Source organism: Cervus elaphus, chromosome 2 (genome assembly GCF_910594005.1).
Source record: "Cervus elaphus chromosome 2, mCerEla1.1, whole genome shotgun sequence".
Taxonomy (NCBI): Eukaryota; Metazoa; Chordata; class Mammalia; order Artiodactyla; family Cervidae; genus Cervus; species Cervus elaphus.
Genome location: NC_057816.1, coordinates 43,234,846 through 43,248,950, shown reverse-complemented (window position 1 = coordinate 43,248,950; position 14,105 = coordinate 43,234,846). Strand labels below are relative to the sequence as shown.

Below are 14,105 nucleotides of genomic sequence, written 5' to 3'. Positions count from 1 at the left end.
ATACTATTAAGGGTGAAACAGATCAGCAACCCAGGTTGGATGCATGAGACAAGTGCTCAGGGCTGGTGCACTGGCAAGACCCAGAGGGATGGGATGGGGAGGGAGGAGGGAGGGGGGGTTGGGATGGGGAACACATGTAAATCCATGGCTGATTCATGTCAATGTATGGCAAAAACCACTACAGTATTGTAAAGTAATTAGCCTGCAACTAATTTAAAAAAAAAAAAAAAGATACTCCAGCAGAATCAGGTAGGGGCAAGGAGCAGATTCTCCCCAAGACTCTCTGAAGGGACTGTGGCCCTGTCGACACCTTGATTTTCACACAATCCTCTGACTGCACACTTCTGACCTCCAGAACTGTGAGAGAATAAATTTCTATTGTCCAGATCCACTGAATTTGTGACAGTTTGTTACCACAACCCCAGGAAGCTAATATAGGTGCCCACTGGTCCCAATCGCATATCCTATGATTGTGGTATAGGTGACACCCATAGGAAGAGTCCTTTCCCCACTAGTTATTTTCTGATGATAATTATCAAGCTAATCAGAAATGGCCTTTGGGCTAAGATTAAATATTGGTATGGGTGCTTCCCAGGTGGCACAGCGGTAAAGAATCTACCTGCTAATACAGGAAACATAGGAGACGCAGGTTCTATCCCTGTGTCGGGAAGGCCCCTTGGGAGAGGATATGACAACCTGCTCCAGTACTCTTGCCTGAAAAATTCCATGGACACAGGAATCTGTTGGGCTAATGTCCATGAGGTTGCAAAGAGTCAAACATGACTGAACGACTGAGCACATAAGCAGAAAATTTTCTTTCATTACTGGAAAGTTACACTTGAGAAACTGGTTTGAGGGAGCCACAAAAATAAGGATAATATGCTTAACTATTAATGCTATTCATTTATCAAGCATTCTGAAGTTCTGGCTATATGACAGTCTTTGTCCAAAGTCCTGAAATAAACAAGATCTCTGCCCTTAAAGAGGTCAGTTGATGAAGGGAAATAGAGACAAACACACACACACACACACACACACACACAACTAAAATAATATGTGGAAAATGGACTAATGATCACATGTCTGGAGTATTATAAACACACTGAAGAATGCATAGACTACAGGATGCATCTGTGTGAACACAGAGGCAGGGTGGGCCAGGGAAAGCTTCACGGCAAAGGTATGCCTTTGAGCCGACACATAAGGGAGCTAACTGGTAAAGCAGACCGAAAGGGAAAACTTTTATCAGTTTTTTTCAGTGGATTTCATATTTTGAGGGATGCTGTCTACCAAAAAAGAAAGCTTCTGTATTTAAGTAATAAATAATAGATCAAGAACATCTCTAACTGACAAATAGAATTTATAATCAGTGTAGGATGATCACTACTATTTTACTATTATTTCAGCCAAGAGCAAAGGTATTTGTCATTTGATATTTTTTCCTGTAAAGTTTTTTTCCAGGTAAAAGTGTGATTTTTTAAAATTATGATTTTTAGAATACTGATATAGCTATAGGATTCTCTCTTCATTATTTTCAAGGACAGTCTTCCTTACCCTGGGAAAGACAATCTATTTGCACTAAACAATATGGCCTAGAGAAAATTATATTGAAAAGAACCTCATTCATGAGAGTACCTTCTTGTACATAGCTCTAGCTCTGTTCCTTGGCGATAGCTTGCAGTGTCATTTCCTTGTAAGGCAACAGAAGCAGTTAGGACCTAATCCCCTTTTACAGAGTTCCTATAAAATAATAGTGATAAATATAATAATCAATGCTTGTAGAGCATTCTATCATGGTACAAAAGAGTTTCACAAAAGTATCTGATTATGGGCTTTTTGGAACTGTAAGTAAAACCCTGTTTTTTTCATTTCATATAGGTTTCTCTTCTCTCTCTCTTTTTCATCTTTATTGTGAGGTTCTTACTCTTCCAGTTAACATAATGCTTTGTTGAGATATAATTGACATGTAACATTGTCTATGTTTAAAGCATACATCAGGTTGATTTGACCCACTTATATATAGGGAAATGACTATCATCCAAGCCTTCTTAACACCTCCAGCATCTCACATAACTACCTTTTTGGTGTGTATTAAGAAAACATTCAAGATCTATTCTCTAAGCAATTTTCAAGTATGTAACAAAGTGTGGTTAATTACCATCACCAAGGCTGCATATTATATCTCAAAAAACTATCCATCTTATAACTTATAACTGGAAGTTTGTATCTTTTAACCAATTCTGCTCATTTACCCCTCTCCCTCAGGCAAATTTCTTAATCTATTTTAGCTTCAGTTCAGTTCAGTTCAGTCGCTCAGTCGTGTCCAACTCTTTGTGACCCCATGAAACACAGCACACCAGGCCTCCCTGTCCATCACCAACTCCCGGAGTTTACTCAAACTCATGTCCATCGAGTCGGTGATGCCATCCAGCCATCTCATCCTCTGTTGTCCCCTTCTCCTCCTGCCCCCAATCCCTCCCAGCATCAGGGTCTTTTCCAATGAGTCCACTCTTCGCATGAGGTGGCCAAACTATTGGAGTTCCAGCTTCAACATCAGTCCTTCCAATGAACACTCAGGACTGACCTCTTTTGGGATGGACTGGCTGGATCTCCTTGCAGTCCAAGGGACTCTCAAGAGTCTTCTCCAACACCACAGTTCAAAGGCATCAATTCTTCAGCACTCAGCTTTCTTTATAGTCCAACTCTCACATCCATACAGGACCACTGGAAAAACCACAGCCTTGACTAGATGGACCTTTGTTGGCGAAGTAATGTCTCTGCTTCAGTTTCCTCAGCTCAGAAGTGAGGCGGCTCATGTCCACATGGAGAGCTCCGAGAATGAAGTGAGATTTTGTACATGAAGTACCCAGGACAGTGGCTGACACAGTAAGTACATAGAGAGAGCTGGCTTCATTATTTTTGTCATTTATTTTGTTCTGGAAGTAGTTAAACTTTTATAAAAATTGTCTTTTATTCTATTGTTCTTCAATTGCTTCACTCCTCTCAACTCATGACAAGAACCAGCTCATTTTGCCAGAATCTCCTCACCTCCCATCTGTTGAAATTGAGGCTGGAAGATGGCTTCTTAAGGGTGAAATTTGAGGAATACTGATGTGTCTCAGAATTCAACCTGCCTCCAGTGGTGACGCTCCTTGGGTTTTCCCTGCCCTCATCTTCTGGTCCTTCAGGTATCACATGGTTGATAAAAACTGGCTGTTATTTATAAATAATGTGCTCCCTAGCTCCAAAAAGATTTGAGGCAGTTTTCAGGATTAGATCATGCATAAAACAGTAAAGTTATATGTTAAAAGAGATGACAAGACTATTAGAGCACTTTGTGAATTATAACTGGGATTTGATACAGATTTGTTTTTTGAACTGAGGATTACAGTCATTAATCAGTTCACAAAATTAATTGAGATAAGTACATTCCATGAGGTAAAGAAATTATGATTTTTGTGGAATATTTAGTTTCAATTATATATTATTGCATGTTTGTAAAATGTATTTCGCTTTAAAAAAAAAAAAAAGAGAGAGAAAGATAGCTTGAGGGCCATGAGATTAGGCTGCTAGTGGTTTACTTTTTCTGCCACTAGTGGCTAGAGGTGAGAAAGTTCCTGATATAATAGACCTTTCTCCAACACTTACTTTCATCGGACATTCTTTCACGTGCATGATTTTTTGTTTCTTCCCTAATACTGATAGGCTGTAGTGTAGGATAGGTAGCCTGGGAAAATTCCATACTTTAAGTACCCTTCACCGGGCCTCTGGTACAAGTCTGACGGGATTCTTATTCCTTAACAGACTCTGAGAGCAGGTAGTAAAGCGCACTGAATAGAGAGAATCGGAGCTTCCCTAAAAGCCCCTGAAAATTCCGTCAGTTTTAACCATTAACTCCCCAGACTCTTGACTCAGAAGTTCCTCTAAAGCTCTGCGTAGGTGTTTAGGGATGGGGGCGGAAGGGCGAGGAGAGAGGCTGAGGTCAGGGCTGTGGCGCTGAGGGCGGGCTGGGCCGGGGACGCCGGCAGACAGGGGGCTACTTCCGGCTCGGGTTTCCGCCGGCGGCCTCAGAGAGGGACCTCTGAGGCGGTGGGGGGGACGAGCAGTCAAAAGGAGTAGGGGTGGGTGTGTGTGTGTGTGTGTGTGTGTGTGTGTGTGTGTGTGTGTGTGTGTGTGTGTGTGTGTGTGTGTGTGTGTGTGTGTGTGTGTGTGTGTGTGAGTCCAAGGGGCGGCGAAGGTCCGACCAGTCAAAAGGAGTAGGGGTGTGTGTGTGTGTGTGTGTGTGTGTGTGTGTGTGTGTGTGTGTGTGAGTCCAAGGGGCGGCGAAGGTCCGACCAGTCAAAAGGAGTAGGGGGGTGTGTGTGTGTGTGTGTGTGTGTGTGTGTGTGTGTGTGTGAGTCCAAGGGGCGGCGAAGGTCCGACCAGTCAAAAGGAGTAGGGGTGTGTGTGTGTGTGTGTGTGTGTGTGTGTGTGTGTGTGTGTGTGTGAGTCCAAGGGGCGGCGAAGGTCCGACCAGTCAAAAGGAGTAGGGGTGTGTGTGTGTGTGTGTGTGTGTGTGTGTGTGTGTGTGAGTCCAAGGGGCGGCGAAGGTCCGACCAGTCAAAAGGAGTAGGGGTGTGTGTGTGTGTGTGTGTGAGTCCAAGGGGCGGCGAAGGTCCAACCAGTCAAAAGGAGTAGGTGTGTGTGTGTGTGTGTGTGTGAGTCCAAGGGGCGGCGAAGGTCCGACCAGTCAAAAGGAGTAGGTGTGTGTGTGTGTGTGTGTGTGAGTCCAAGGGGCGGCGAAGGTCCGACCAGTCAAAAGAAGTACGGGTGTGTTTGTGTCTGTGTGTGTGTGTGTGTGTGACCAAGGGGCGGCGAAGGGCCAACCAGTCAAAAGGAGTAGGGGTGTGTGTGTGTGTGTGTGTGTGTGTGTGTGTGTGAGTCCAAGGGGCGGCGAAGGTCCAACCAGTCAAAAGGAGTAGGGGTGTGTGTGTGTGTGTGTGTGTCCAAGGGACAGCGAAGGTCGCCACTTAGCACCATCCTCCACATCTTGGTGTGTCTTTCCAAGTGGGGCAGGCCGTTGTGTGTGTGTATGTGTGTCTTTGTGTGTGTGTCTCTGTGTCCAAGGGGCGGTGAAGGTCCCCACTCTGAGCACCATCCTCCACATCTTGGTGTGTCTTTCCAAGTGGGGCAGGCCTGTGTGTATGTGTGTGTGTGTGTGCGCGCGCGCGCGTGAGTCCAAGGGCGGTGCAGGTCCCTGCTCTGTCTTAGCACCGTCCTCCACATCTTGCTGTGTCTTTTGAAGTGGGGCAGGCCGGTGTATGTGTGCGCGCGCGTGTCTGTGTGTGTGCCTGTGTCCGAGGGCGGCGCAGGTCCCCACTCTGAGCACCCTCCTCCGCATCCTGCAGTCTTTCCAAGCGGGGCCAGCCGCTGGAGGCTGCGGGGCCGCCCCCCGGATCCCAGACCGGGACATCCCGCGCGGCGGCGGCCACAACAACAGGCTCTCCGCAGACAAAGGGCGGGCGCGGCGGGGAGCGCGCGCTCTGAGCGAGGGTCCCGGCCGCCAGGGGCGCCGCGCAGACCCCGCGCCGGCCGCGGCTGCGGCGCCCGGAAGAGCCGGCTCCGGGCGCAGACCCCGCCCGGGCTGGCGCTGCGCCGGCCCCGGGCTCCCACTCGGTCTTTGACCCTCCGTCCCCTCCCGGCCCCCCGGCCCCCCCTCCGCGGGCCGCACCGCTGGAGCCGCTGCGCCCGCGGTCGCCGCTGCTTGTCGGCCGGCGGGGTGAGAGCGCGGCGCGCGGGCCGGCGGCATGGCCGTGTCCTGGAGGAGCTGGCTGGCCAACGAAGGGGTTAAACACCTCTGCCTGGTAGGATGGCGGGCGAGGGTCTCCCGGCGTCTTGTTTCTGGGGCAGCGATCTTGATTCATTCTCTGAGCGAGCGCGGGTGGGAAGCTGGAAGTTTTGCCGCTAGTGCAAAACATCCTCAACTAACACAAACTTTCTGCCGGGAATACCTGGACATAATAACCATCTCCTCCCGCCCTTCCTCCAAGCCCTCGGGAACTTGCCTACACTTTGATGCGAGAGTGGATGCGGAGGAAGGGAGATCCCAGTTAGTGAACATAGCTTTTTCTTTAACCTCTTAAACTTATTCGCCACCACCCCCGCTTTGCTCTTTTCCCAGATTGTTTCTGTCGGATTTTATTTTATACAGCAAAGCCCTCTTTATTATCTATTCTTCATTCAGTGGATATTTTTGAAACTTAAGCATACAATGCTTGGGACTTGGTGATGTCACTCATCATTTAGTCCTGTTTTGTCCTCCAGGGGATATCTGCGATCTTTAGGATACCTGTTGTAGCCCAAATACTTAATCTTAAGTGTACAGGGGCTGAGTGAGGTCAGATACGTTTTTCTCTGAGTGCTTTGAAGCTTGCTGGTCAATTGAGAAAGCTTTTTGCAACGACTAATTGAGGTTCCATTGAACCTCAATTGTGTATTGTGTCCGACGAATGTACTTGAGGTTTCCATTCATCGGGTAGTACTTACTTTTAATTCTTTTTTCTCTTTCTCCATATGATTTAGCTTATCTGGCTCTCCCTGAATGTCCTGCTTTTCTGGAAAACCTTTCTGCTGTATAACCAAGGGCCAGAGTATCACTACCTCCACCAGATGCTGGGGGTAAGTGGGCCTTGGGTGACCTGGTGGAGTGGCTATAAGGTGGGCAGACGATGCTACAAGACTTGGGCAGTTTTTCTATTTACTGAAAAAACATTCGGTGGGTTATTCAGGAACGTTTGTTAGTCTCTAAAGTGGTCAATTTTAATGATTTATCATTTACACTCGTGGAAGTTACAATGATTGACTCTTTTAAGAACCGAAGATAATCTTATAAAGAGAACTGTTAGGCTAGTAATACCTGGGAAAAGTTGTTACTTCTTGCCAGCTGCAAAGTGCCCTGAAGGGTCTCCTTCACTTAAGGGACCAACCGATGACAGGCTTTTCATTCTGACTAATCAAGTCTTCAGCTTGCCCATCAGCTTATCCAGAGAATTTCTGCACTGCTTCCTTTTACTGTCAGTTCTCACACAGTATGTATCTAAGACAGTTATTCATTCTTGGGCATTTCTCAAATGGTTGCCCTAGGTTAGTGGCTGATTATTGTTCCGGTGTTCTAGTCTAATAGGAGAACGATGTTGTGCAAAATTTTGCTCTGATTTGTCTCATATGTCAATATCTATATTTTTTTTTTATATTCCATGATGTTTCTGCTTTCATTCTTCCTCTCCTTCCCCTTCCTACTTGTCTCCTGAACAAAAATGGTATCACTGAGCACATCGTACTTTGTATAAGCGGATAGCTTTTTCTAAGAAACAAACAACAAGTATAAGACATTGAAAAATCTTAGGGCATTCGAAAAAGCAGATTTTGTCATTCCTTTTCATTGGAGAAGAAAATGCCTTCTGAATAGGAGGTGCATCGTTTTCTTTTTCATGGTTTAATGAATGTTTACAATTACGATTAGTTCAGATGAATTCAGTGGAACCAGTCTTCAATTTCCCGTTTTTATAGTTAAAATCGTATTTCTCTTTAAACCTCAGCTTTTATAGTAGTGCTTGGCACATATTAAGATTGTGATAAATTGAGGCTGAACTAATTCATTTATATTTTATTTTATAGAGTAAAGCACTGTTTTCATTATCTGTTGTTCACATAGTTGGTATTTTTAAAGTTTAATAACTTTTTAAAAGAATTTTTTTAGAGCTATTTAGAGTTCACAGTAAAATTGAGGGGAAGGCACAGATTTCCTGTTTGTTCTCCTATCCTCACACATGTGTAGTCTCTCCCATGATCAACATTACCCACCAGAGTGGTACATTTGGTACGATTTGAGGAGCCTACATCACGTAACATCTGTATTTTAAATGGATTGATAAAAATAGTTGCAAAGATTAAATTCCTAAATCTGAACATTTCTTTCTTTCATCCTACCAACCCTCCATTCAGCCATACAGAAAACTGTCATGAAACCTTTACTTTTCAAATGGGCATATAAAGAGTAATTTCTCCCCTCTGTCTTCAAGTTGCTTACAATCTAATGGAAGCTCCAGCAAATAAATACTTGTAATTCAATAAGCAAGTTAAAATTTTTTTTCTCTAAGAAATGCATGAAAGTTTAGTGGTCTATCATGTTACTTTGTTTCCTAGAAATCCCCATTGGGTGTAAATTAGCAAACAGGAGGTTTTCCAGTGCAACATAGATCTGACCTATTCATTATATTACTTGATGAACAACTTGGAGAAAACTCTTGAGAGTTACGATGACAAATTTTGCCTTGGAAAATGGTGAATTTTGATCAGGACATAGATGTAATAATATAAAATCTAAGACTAGACAACTTGGAAAGACATAATTGAACTTGGAATTTCAGCTTTATCACATATTATAAACTAAAATTATAATTTACTTAAAAAATAATTATGTTGGAAAACAACAAGTTAATTTTTTATTAGTTTGGATGCTGTGTAACAACTTCAAATATATTTTGGTGGCAAGTCAAATATGAAGAATACATACACACAAACATGTACAACCCAACTAATTAAATTATATGTTTCACCTCTCTCTACATCATCCCACTTTAGTGGTTTTGTTTGAATAAGATGATAGGCAGGTGAGGTTCAGTGGTGAGGCCCACAGAATATAGGCCTGGCATTAAGCAGGGGATCAATAAATATTGATCAGATGAATGAAGACAAAAAAATAATAAAAGGACTAAATGGAAGACTGTGAGTAAAATGTGCAAGAGGCAGATTGAAGAAAAGCAGGGTCATTGTAAATTAGTTTTCATAGAAACATAAGAATCATCATAGTTAGTCGAGCATTAACCTTGTAGTTAGGAGTCCATATTTTATGAAGAGTCACTGTGGAAGAGGACAGCTTTTCTTCTTGACATCATGACTGAAGAAGAAAGATGACTTTAACATGTCTTTTCATTAATCACTTATATGAATTTTTTAGTCATCAGTTTATCTACACCATTTGGAATAGATATCTGTCATTTTAGTGAAAAATGAATTTTTTAGTCATAAGTTTATCTACACTATTTGGAATAGATATCTGTCATTTTAGTGAAAAAGGAATTCTATCTATAATTTGACTATTTGCTTAATGGAGTATTTAATTTTATTTGTCTTAGCCTTATCCTTCCTAATCTTTTGATGATTGTGGTACTGTTTCGTAGTAAAAGAATTTGCAAGCATTTTTTTGTATTTAAAGAAATACAGCAGAACAATGAGATATAATTAATTTTTAAAATAAATATTGTAGGCTCCCACATTTTACATATTTAATAACTATATAGTATGAACTTTATGCCTTAGAGCAATTTTTCTTAGAGCCTACCAAACATTCACAAGGAGATGGTCCCACCATGATAGAAATCCTGAAATGGACATAGGTATTCTGATAAGTCTCTTTTAGGTAAATTTTAAGTTCATAAAAATCATGATGGTATTTCTGGAAATGAACTTGATTGCTACCACTTTAAAACACTATGGAAACAAAGCTTCCATTTGTTGAACATTTTGATAATAGCATTTAGTCTAAGGTTGTCATTATTCATCTGTAAAATGTAAGGTAATAATCAAGTTGGAGTAATATTACAGGAAGAAAGTGTCCACAGGATATAGCTCATTTGCAGGAGGACCTAGACATTGAGAAGCAGTAAATTCTTCGCAGTAGTCTAAAAATCTCTGCTTTCTATTGAAAAACAATTTATTTGACTGTTTATTTAAACTGATGGTATACTAGTCACTTTACAAATATTGTGTTTAACTAGGAAACTATCCTTCCCCTTTGCACCTGGGGAAGTATAGGCTGAGGAATCTGAATGAATGGCTGCTCAAATCCGTTTGGATGGTCAGTGTCAAAGTTAGGATTTAAATGCAGTGCTGTCTGGCCTTTTGCTTTTTTTTTCCATACTGCACAGATTTTCTAAACCACTTCACTGGCCCATCTCAGTCATGTCACTGGTTAGTATTGCTCTTTATCAGTGCTGTGCCTGACAAATATATAACTTAAAATTATATATAACTTAAAATATATAATGTGACTCATATATAACTTAAAATTTCCCAGTAGTACTTCAAAAGAGTAAGAAGCCAGTGGCATTAACTTTAGTATATTTTATTTAAAATAATATATCCAAGGTATTGTAATAGATTGAAGCATTCAACATGTGGTCAGTACTTTTAAAGATTATTAATGAGATATTTGACATTATTTTTGCCTATTCTTTGAAATATAGTGTATATTTTCCACTTATGTACATCACAACTCAGCCACTGAATTTTCATTAGAATTACTTGGTCTGTCTTTAAGTTTCATAAAATTTTTACAGATGAAAAAGTGGATTCACTCTTTCATCTGTAAGATATCCAAGTTGTTCCAGATATAAAAATTTTCCACTGACATAGGTAAATATCAGTTTTTTCCATTTAAATTAGTAAGATTAATGAACGTAAAAATCCAGTTCCTTGGTGGCTTGGGACACATCTCACATGCTCAGTAGCCACACGTGGTGAGTGGCTACCATTTTGGACAGTACACATGCTGGCCATGGGGAGATTTTATTACCTCATGGCCAAATGCATTCATCATTTTGTTTTAAGGCAAGCAACTAGCCACCAGTCAGCCACATAAAAAGAAATCAGGATATGGGTAGTCCTCTGACTCCTCCTTTCCTGAACAGGAGTTAATTTTGAATGGGAGCTTGTGGGCTCTAGTAATTGGTGTGTAACTGTAAGCATATTTCTGATTTAATCTTATTTGCTTTCTGGGAGGTGGGAGCCTTTGAGAAAAATGCTAAAATTATTTAATCCTCAGAACTACAGTTATCATTTTTATTCCTAATAGGCTAAGTGACTGTTCTCAGACCACAGTTAAGGGTTAAACAATTACATAAGAACTGCTAGGGAAAAGAAGATCTTAAATGATGGAAGATAAAATAGTCTTGGGACTTAATATGTCTTAGTAGGAATTTTCACCAGAATTGTTTTTTCCCAGACTAGTTTGACCCAGGCCTGGAGGCAACATGGTCACGGCTGGTTTATGCCTGAGTTAATGTGCTAATCAGACTGTGCACTTCCTAGGAGATGTTTAATTATGACATGCTGTGAATATTGGAATCTTAAAATTAGCTAAGAGGGGGATAAAAGTCTTTTGAAAGAAACCAAAGCAAACACTCAAATAAACAAATCAAACAGTAATTTTTTTCATCTACAGTGCTTTAAATAAAGGACTCCATTGATTACTTAAGATGAAATTTGTTTTTGATTTATTTCTTTTCAAGGAATGGAAAATGTACATAGTACTTTAATAACAAGTGCTAATGTGTTGTGATAGACTCTAAGAGTTTCTTAAATTTTTTGAAATGTTGAGGCAAATTTAACTCAGGATATTTTCCTATCAGGAGCCTTCATATCATATTCATCTATTTCTGAGTTCAATTTCTGACATTTTAATGATTACAGGATATAATTTAATTGGTATAAGCATTTTAATTTGAGAAGAAAATCCATTTTGTGGTACCAGAAAAAAATCCATTTTGTGGTACCAGTGTGTCTTTGTTTTATTATTTTTTCCCTAAAGCTAACATTTGTATATGGATCTTTCAGTTTTAACCTAGTTTTTCTCAGAGTACCATAAAGAGAATTTAATTTTTTTGCTTAATCTCACAGTTATTGTTCTAGATCTGCTGAATGGACATGAAGATTTTTTTTTCTTATTTTTAAATTCTTATTGAGATACCTGTGTCATTTGGAAGAAAGTTGTAAGCATTGAGGTTTTTCGAATTGTACAGTGATGATCTTTCTTTGGTCAATCATTATCCTTCAAGTGATTTAGAAACATTAACAATTCACCCTCTCAAGTGTCCTAGGAATTGTATCAGAATTAACATTTCTCAGAGACAGAAATCTGATGTCATGTGAATTTCTTAAGGTTGGAGATTGGCATCTCTGTGTGAAGGAACCTCAGATTTTAAGTCAGCATTGGTTTTACAGCTTACCGGTGTGTGTGTGTGTGTGTGTGTGTGTGTGTGTGTTTGTGTGAGTTGCTCAATCATGCCTGACTCTTTGCGATCCCATTGACTGTGGCCCGCCAGGCTCCTCTGTCCATGGAATTCTCCAGGCAAGAATACTCTAGTGGGTATCCATTCCCTTCTTCGGGGATCTTCCTGACCCAGGGATCGAACCCAGGTCTCTCGCATTGTAGGCAGCTTCTTTACCATCTGAATCACCAGGGAAGCCCACATCTGGCCTAGGCAGCTGTAATTCTGCTGAGAAGCAATATGTGCCTCCTGTCAGTTTCAGAAAGGGCTTGATCATTAACTTTTCTTTTTATTACTCAGAACATCGTGGTTTCAATTCAAAGGATACTTTTCAATGAGTTGGTTTTTGTTTGTTTGTGTTTATTCTTAACATTCTGCTAAGGTGTTAAGCTTCTTATTTATTGACAGGTCAAATTAGTTCCATTACATTGAGGCAGTTATGTACATAATTCATTTATAAGAGATAGAGACTCATGTAATTTTAGACTTGAAAGAGAACTTTGATGTCTTTACTTAGATTTTCACAAATAGGAAAATGAGGTTGATAATGAGCTCATTATCACCGACTCAGTTGGTGGCTTGGTCACTCTCCTGGTTCATTGTTCCTCACTCCAATATTCAGCCTGTTACAATGAACAACTCGATAGACAGGCGTATGTAAAATACATTAAACTCCATACTCTGTAGGTCACTAGCTTTTCCTGTTTAAAGGTGTTGAACAGTTCAAGAAGTTATGGAAAATTATTGACTTACACCCATGATAATGTATATTTCCAGGATTACAGTTGTTTTAGACTTGTTTCAGACATGTGGGTAAGGATTATGAGATGTATTTGTATTTTTTTTTCTGATTACCTGATGTTTGCTAGAATTTTAGCACAAGGTTTAACTTCTTTGTTATACTCAGCTAAATGTCCGTTGTATAATTCTCTTTTATCAGTACCATCCAAAACAGTGTAGAATTGAACTTTGAAATTAGTTTCCAAGATTTTCAAATTTATTTAGCTCATTTCATTATTAATAATATCAATTCATTGAGGACTAAGCACCAGGTATTACTCAGAGAGCTTTACTTAGATTAACTTATTTAATCTTTTCATCCATCCTATGGAGTAGATATCTTTAATTCTTTTTTTTTCTTTAATTCTTAATTCTGAAGCTAAGACATTGAATTAGAGAAGTTCTGTAACTTGCTGATGAGTGACAGAGCCAGATCTCTAGCTCAGACATACTAATTCTAGAACTTGTACTGATAACCTCTGGGCTCTTTTGCCTTTAGTCAACATTAGTGTTAGACTGAACCATATGGGATTGCTATTTTGATAGAACAAAAATATCAGCAACCTCAGATATGCAGATGATACCACTCTGATGGCAGAAAGCAAAGAGGAACTAAAGAGCCTCTTGATGAGGGTAAAAGAGGAGAGTGAAAAAGCTGGCTTAAAACTCACCATTCAAAAAGCTAAGATCATAGCATCTGGTCCCATCACTTCATGGCAAATAGATGGGGAAAGAGTGGAAACAGTGGCAGATTTTATTTTCTTATTCTCCAAAATCACTGTGGACAGTGACTGCAGCCACAAAATTAAAAGATGCTTGTTCCTTGGGAGAAAAACTATGACAAACCTAGACAGCATATTGAAAAGCGGAAATATCGCTTTGCTGACAAAGGTCTGTATAGTCAAAGCTATTGTTTTTCCAGTGGTCATGTACAGATGTGAGAGTTGGACCATGAAGAAGGCTGAGTGTGGAAGAATTGATGGTTTTGAATTGTGGTATTGGAGAAGACTCTTGAAAGTCCCTTGAACAGCAAGGAGATCCAACCAGTCCATCCTAAAGGAAATTCAGTCCTGAATATTCACTGGAAGGACTGATGCTAAAGCTGAAACTCTAATACTTTGGCCACCTGATGCGAAGTGTGGACTCATTGGAAAAGACCCTAATGCCGGGAAAGATTGAAGGCGGGAGGAGAAGGAAGTGACAGAGGATGATGGTTACATGGCATCATCGACTCAC

The 14,105-nt window shown here is 40.7% G+C and overlaps 1 protein-coding gene across 2 annotated transcripts in view; it reads left to right on the top strand.

Moving 5' to 3' along the window:
- Positions 1 to 5,707: 5,707 nt before the first annotated feature.
- The window catches only part of NOX4 (NADPH oxidase 4), a 171,809-nt gene continuing 163,411 nt past the window's right edge, over positions 5,708 to 14,105 (top strand). Inside the window, exons 1-2 of one of the 2 annotated variants that reach the window (XM_043876528.1) lie at positions 5,708 to 5,843; positions 6,562 to 6,657. In XM_043876528.1, the coding sequence (XP_043732463.1) occupies positions 5,787 to 5,843; positions 6,562 to 6,657 (153 nt within the window). In that variant the 5' untranslated portion in view covers positions 5,708 to 5,786. Of the gene's footprint in view, positions 5,844 to 6,561; positions 6,658 to 14,105 lie in introns of those variants that run through there. The other variant, XM_043876535.1, reaches the window with a different exon arrangement.